The sequence below is a fragment of the Mus pahari genome, chromosome 10 (assembly GCF_900095145.1).
Source record: "Mus pahari chromosome 10, PAHARI_EIJ_v1.1, whole genome shotgun sequence".
In the NCBI taxonomy this organism is placed as follows: domain Eukaryota; kingdom Metazoa; phylum Chordata; class Mammalia; order Rodentia; family Muridae; genus Mus; species Mus pahari.
The window spans coordinates 72,336,422-72,343,281 of record NC_034599.1 but is presented as its reverse complement, the minus strand read 5'-3'; the positions used below and the strand labels follow the sequence as shown (position 1 = coordinate 72,343,281).

The following is a 6,860-nucleotide window of genomic DNA, read 5'->3' as shown; positions in this document are numbered from 1 at the left end:
TGTGTGTGTGTGTGTGTGTGTGTGTGAGAGAGAGAGAGAGAGAGAGAGAGAGAGAGAGAGAGAGAGAGAGAGAGAGAGATGAAAATAGAAAGGTAACCATGAAAGGGGAGGAAAAGATTTTAAGGGCAGGGTGGTAACAGAACTCATGTGATATGGAAACATGAGGACTCTAGGGAACCACAAGGGGACCAATAAGAGAGAGGCAGAACAGGGAAGGAGAGTGGGCAAGGGGTATGCATAAGAAAGTGTAATGGCATGGATGTATAACTATGCCGAATAAAATCCGTCCCTTTCCATGGTAACTGAAAAAAAATTAAAAAGTAAAAAAAAATATCTAGGGTGCATACGTCTTGGATGCACTTTATCAAAAAGGTGCAAAATGTCTAAAGCATTACTACTACAATTACTGCTACCACCACCACCACCACCACCACCACCACCACCACCACCACCACCACTACTACTTGTCTAATGAATTAAGATAACAGGCATTATTAATCCTGGGTCAAGGCAGTTTCTCCACATTTCAATTCATTGGCATTACCAACCAAGCAATGGGTACCTGCAGAAATTGCTGACTGCGTGCTTGGCTTGGTTTCTTGCATCATTCTGGTCCTCACCACCTGCTACATAAAGGAATCCATCCATCACGGCCACACACTGATTAAAACTCTTGGCTGGCATTTCTGTAAGCTTGCTCCATCCATTTTCAGGGTCTCTATATAAAATGTCTCTACTAAGGGACTTCTCAGTCAGGCCAGGGCGTCCCCCAACAGTGATCAGAACTCGGCAGCCGCCTCTAAGTCTTGTTCGCCTAGATTGCAGTGCGTTCTGATGATAGGGTAGTAAGTGGTAGTTCATAGCGTCCACAAGCAGTTTATGACAATCAGCGTCTTGCATCATTCTCGGTACAGTTTGAACATAATTGACCAGGTCTTGGGCAGAGATGGTACCAAAGCGAATGTTGCTTAGAAGATCTGCCGCATGCTTCACTCTCTTTTGGTCGAATTCTAACCATTTCATTGCAATCTGGAATGCGACGAGCTCAGAAGGCAATTGTAAGTCGTCATCTATGAGAAGCTCATTAATCTGTTCAAACGTAAGCTTCATAAATTGTTCGGATTCTGCAAATTCGATGAAGTTATCCCGGATGAATTTCTGGGCTGTTGCTTTTGCGTTTTTTAAGCAGTATGTCTCAGCAATGTTGACCACGTACATGCAGTTCTCCACACTGATCTCTCGGATCAGAAAATCGCTGCACATCTTTACAAGAGTGTGGATCTGGAGGTACACAGCAGCAGAAATGATGCTTCCTATTGTGTATAAAGAAAGGGTCAGCTTTCCCGTGTAAGCATACGCGATCACTGTGGCTAGCCCTAAAGGGGCGATATCATTGAGGTCTACTCTTTTCGTTGATGGGTCATTTTTAAGGATGTTATAAAAGTACTCGCTGCATGAAGCCATCACCGATTTATGGACATCAAAGGACTTGGTTTTGGTACCGATGACTAAGTCACATAGAAAGCTCTCTTGTCGCATTTTACTTAAACCTTCGAGGAGGTTGGGGCCATAAGAAGTGTCTGTTAGTTCGGAAGAAACACAGCTAAGGCTGTTGCTTCCTTCCAGAAGCCCATTGAGAGCATTCAGCTTGTTTAGGGGGCTGTCTTCTACGATGATCGTCATCTCGTTGATCTCTGCTTTGTTCTTCTTGATAGTCTTCTTTTTGGGTGCCATGTTAGCCACAGCGCTGTCACAGTCCACGGCTCACTGAAAGAGAAGGATATGGATATATTGTCATTGCGTTTTGGACTTTGAAATATCATACTAGAAACTTTTCTAAGAATGGTTTTGTAATTGCACAAAGCAGGTTAATCCTCAAAAATATGTTTAAAGATAGTAAGCGAGACACACATCTCAGTGACATTATTTCAAGCCTCAAGCATTGAATATGATTCTAGAAATGTGTGTATTTTTCAAATGAAATCTTCCAAAGGATGTATTGCCAAGCAATTATGGCTCAGCAGCAACCAGCAATTCTCTGGTTCAACTGTGGAATGGAAACACTGAAAAAAAAAAAAAGGATTATGACTACCTGAAAGGTTTTCCTACAGAAAATATTAAAGTTTAGGAATCTATGAAAAATTATAAAATATTATGAAAAGAGGACCCTTTTAGCAATATCAGTGAAACCTACAATATTTGAAGCTATACATACAGTTAGAATTTAGTGACCCTTATATAATATATAGAGTTTATTAGAGAGTGACCCACTCTCTCTGCTCCAAACAGCACTTGACCCAGCGCTTGCTTAGTAGCACATAGCAGGACAGCAGTGTGGAGCAGGAGACCAGAGAATCTGCATGTTTTAGGCACTGTTTTTTTTTTTTTCCACTTTGCTCAGATGGTCATATTCATGTTTGTATTTAACAAACATATGTCCTTTCTCATTGCTTTTTTTCAGTTACTTTCCAAAATGCATGGCACTTATGTGTTGAATGTCCCTTTGTTGGGTTTGTTTGAGGAAATTTTAAAAATGCTTTGTTCAATCAGAAGCTATAAGATATCCATCCACTACGGCATGGATGGGCAGCAGTTTTCTGGAAATGATGGTACATAGTGAACATGTAATTTGTGCTTGCAAGACAAGATGGTACAAATGCCACCTGAAAGCTAGAAGCTACATTTATAGCAGAGGAAATGTAGGCCTTGTCTGGGTCCTTGGAAGAACCCAGATAGCCAATGTTTTATTTGTGCACATAATGGGCATTCAGAGAAAGCCTGGACTTGGAAGAGTGATCTGTGTTCCTTTTAGACTAAATGGCTAAGTAGCCTTGTGCTGGCTAGTTTTATGTCAACTTTACACAGGCTAAAGTCTTCAGAGAGAGGAGAACCTCAACCAAGAAAGCGCCTCCAGATGATCAGGCTATAGGCAAACCTGCAGGACATCTTCTTAATTAGTGAATCTTAAAAACTGTGGATGGGTCCACCCTGGGCTTCTGGTCCTGGGTTCTACAAGAAAGCAGGGCTTAGCAAGCCATGAGGAGCAAGCCAATAATTAGCAATCCATGGCCTCTTCATCATTGTCTGCCTCCAGGTTTCTGCCCTGACTTCCTTTGATGATGAAGTGCAAAGTTAAGGTGACTATAGGAACCCTAACTAAGAACATTTTGTGTATCTATTATTAGGTGCTTTTTTCTTAGTGATGTGTAGTGTAGCAGTGATATTTAAAACACAAATAACTGATAAAGCAGAGGCCCTGCTAGCCAGAAAGGACTCAGGCCACAGCATTGAAGTGGGTCCCAGAGAGCATTCCAAGTTGCCCTGAATAATTTGTCAGTTCTAAATCAAGATGGGGTCCAGGGCCTCATGAGAGACTTCTGAAAGGTTGTTTTGTTTTGTTTTTTTAACATTTTGATATGCTGAGGCTCTGGGGGAAACTTCAGCAGAAGATTCTGAGTAAGTGTGTCTGATGGACTTTAGAATCAAGGATATCGTATTTATGGTTTTAAACGTTTTCTTGTACCCTGTTAGTCTCTGTGTCATTTTTACATGAGCCATGCTCTTTCCCTTAATACATTTCCAATGAGTTTACAGTATTAGAACTGTTAGCCAGAAGTAAGAGTGGGGGTGGGAGAAGCAGGAGAAGCAGGAGAAGCTGCTGAAGACACTGTGAGACAAGTGAGGAGGAGTAACAAGCTGCTTTTTCAGGGAGCCGGCAGCTGCAAACAGTGTTTCCATGACTTTTAGTCCAAGAGCAGGCTGCAGCTGGTACTGCCCAGGACAGCTACAGTCCTTCCAGGAATTACTTCTGACTGGAAGCGCTGAGCAACAGAGTTTGTGGAAACCACATTTGCTAGGTCATGAGGGGAGATTCTGCAAAAGATTTAGGAAGGGGAGAGAGCCAGAAGGGTCTGGAATCTCCCACGGACCCCGGAGGTGACAATCACCTGGAGAACTTGGACTGTTTTCCCACTAAACTCTTTTTAGATGTGATTCCTCAAAATAAAGAGGAAAACTTTGAAAAGTAAAGTTTATAATTGTGTTAGCACAACAGCAGACAGCTAAGGCACAAAGGGAGTGGCCTCAGTGTAAAAAACCAAAATCATCAGGTGGGAAGGTTTCTTCTTCATGCTGACCCTTTGTTGTTGTCCTTTGTTGGTTTGTTGGGTTTTGGGACAAGCTTTCCTGTACCTCAGGCCGACCTTAGGTTTGCTATGTAGGTGAGGGTGATTTTGAACTTCCGATCCTCTGACTTCCATCTCCTGAAGGATGGAATTACAGGTGTGCAGCATTATGTCTGGTTTTATGTGGTACTTATTAATCGAACCTAGAGCTTTATGTTTTCTAAGCAGTTGTGAAATCAATTAAGCTGTCCCTCTCTAGTAGCCACCTCCCTACATGGTTTGGTTTCCTTGTTGTTTTGAGCTGCTGGGAATCACATTCTAGTTGAGCATACAGCCAGCAGATCACACCCCCAGCTTAGTTCCCATATTTTCTGTGAAGTGTTGCATACAACACGAATGTATGAAGCCTGAAATTTTGTGTGCATGCCAAAGTGTCTAAAGCAGTAGTTCTCAACCTTCCTAATGCTGTGACCCTTTTATACAGTTCCTCCTGTTGTGGTGACCCCTGTTGGGGCTTGGTCTGATGCTGTGTACACAAATGCTAAATTCTGTACCCCCAAGATCTGGTTGCCCCCAGATGAGAGAATTCTCTCGTACACCAGCCTTTGTTGTGTAAACCTTGCTCCCAATTTAAAGCTAATTGGTTAATAAAAAGCTAGAGCCTTTGATGGGGCAGGAGAGAGAGAAAGGTAGGACTTGAGGATTCAGTAAGGAATCTCAGGATAGACCGGGAAAAGGAGAAAGGTGATGGAGAGAGGAAGAGGCCGCCATGAGAGAAGATGGACCATGAGCCTGTGTCCACAGAGAAGTGCCCCTGGAGGACAGGCTGATGGGGTAAAAAGGCAGCCTGGGCAAGACTCAGACAGCAAGTCACAAGGGACATATGGCCAGGGTGTCAGTTAGAAGAGCTCGGAAGCTGCCCAGTCTAGACTTAAAGCTTATAAATAAAATACCAGGATTTTGTGTCTTTTATAAGAGCTAGCTAGAATAAATAATTAAATTAGAGAACCCCAACTATAAAAATTATTTTTGTGGGCTGGAGAGATGGCTAAGCGGCTAAGAGCACTGACTGCTCTTCTGAAGGTCCTGAGTTCAAATCCCAGTAACCACATGGTGGCTCACAACCATCTGTAATGAGATCTGACGCCCTCTTCTGGTGTGTCTGAAGACAGTTACAGTGTACTTATAATAAATAAATAAATCTTTAAAAAGTTATTTTTGTTCCTACTTAATAACTGTAATTTTACTACTGCTATGAATTGTAATTTGTAATTATAATGAATTGTAAATGACAAATATCTGTGTTTTCTGATTGTTTTAGGGAACTTTTGTGACAGGGTTGTTCGACCTCCAAAGGGGTTTCGGTCCATAGGTTGAGATCCACTAGCCTAGAGCAGTATGATCCTACAGAAGTATAGACCATATGTGTAATCTAAAACTCTGAGTAGCTGCATCAGAGAGGTGAAAAGAGTAATAGTTGAAATTAATGCTAGTAAGTGATTTATTTACTGTAGCATATGTAAAATATTGTCATTTCACATATAATTTTAATAAATTTGTTATTCATGCTATTAATAGCTAATTAATGCTAATAATAGCTAATATGATATTTTCACACTAAATTTTCAAAACCTTGTGTACATTTGAGACGTTAGTTTGTCTTGCTTTGGGTTAGCCAAATTTTAAGGGATTAGTAGCCAGAAGTGGCTGATGACCGTTGTTATTGGACAACAGAGCTCTAGAGACACATTGAGTATAGCTGAGAAATCAAAAAAGACAAACAGCAGAGTCATGTTAAACAAAGGTATTAGTGGTTATATTAAACATTAATGGCACAGGTTGCCAGACTAGATAAACAAAAGCAAGAATAAGAAACATGCTGTTTATAAAAGACTCCTATACCGGTAAACAGAAAAATAAGTGGTTATAAAACTATTTCAAAGGCAATAATTAACATAAAATTCTAATGGCTATGTGGATATCATGTAAAATAGACTTAAAGAACAAAAAAAGAATTTTTACTAGCTATGGAATTTCATGATGATACAAATATAAATTCAACATGAAGATGTAACGATCATAAATATCTATGTTGATAATTATGGAGTTTCAGGGCACCTGGAGTAACAAGTGACAAAGTCATAGAGAGAAACAAGCAAGTCACAGTTACAGATGAGAAAGCCAACCCAACACCTGATGGGACAAGAAAAAATGTCATTACTAATCACTGCCTTAATGGGACAGTATATGCAACCGTAAGAGACAAATTCTACTAATACATTCAGAGTCACCCAAAATGCCTCAGCCAGTGGTAATGCAATGACGTCAAATGGCCTCTGTGTAGAATACAATATTTGACAACAATGGCATGAAATTAGAAATAACCACAGGTTATCCAGGAAAGCTACTTAACACCCGAATATAGGAAATCAAATAACATGCTTCTATGTCATCTCTGACTTTAAGGAGAGATTGCAAGGGAATTTAGATCACATGTCAAGCTGAATGGTGATGAAAGCCTGGTACCAGTACACATCCTATTACTTATCCACAGTGTGACCTTTGGAACTCTTTCAGCCTCTGTTGGCTACACAAAGAAATCAAGGCCCTCACCTGCTGGGTCAGCTAGCCCTGAAAAGAATGACGCAGAAGAATCGGGCCACTGTCACAGTAGGATTGGGATCATAGCAGAGTGTGTGTGTGTGTGTGTGTGTGTGTGTGTGTGTGTGTGTGTGT

At 41.0% G+C, this 6,860-nt stretch overlaps 1 protein-coding gene across 1 annotated transcript in view; it reads right to left on the bottom strand.

The window, feature by feature from the left end:
- Positions 1-6,860, bottom strand: part of Klhl31 (kelch like family member 31) — a 22,095-nt gene that overhangs the window by 4,981 nt on the left and 10,254 nt on the right. The window contains exon 2 of the mRNA XM_021208048.2: positions 563-1,767. Coding sequence (XP_021063707.1) covers positions 563-1,734 — 1,172 coding nt within the window. The 5' untranslated portion in view covers positions 1,735-1,767. The remainder of the gene's footprint in view (positions 1-562; positions 1,768-6,860) is intronic.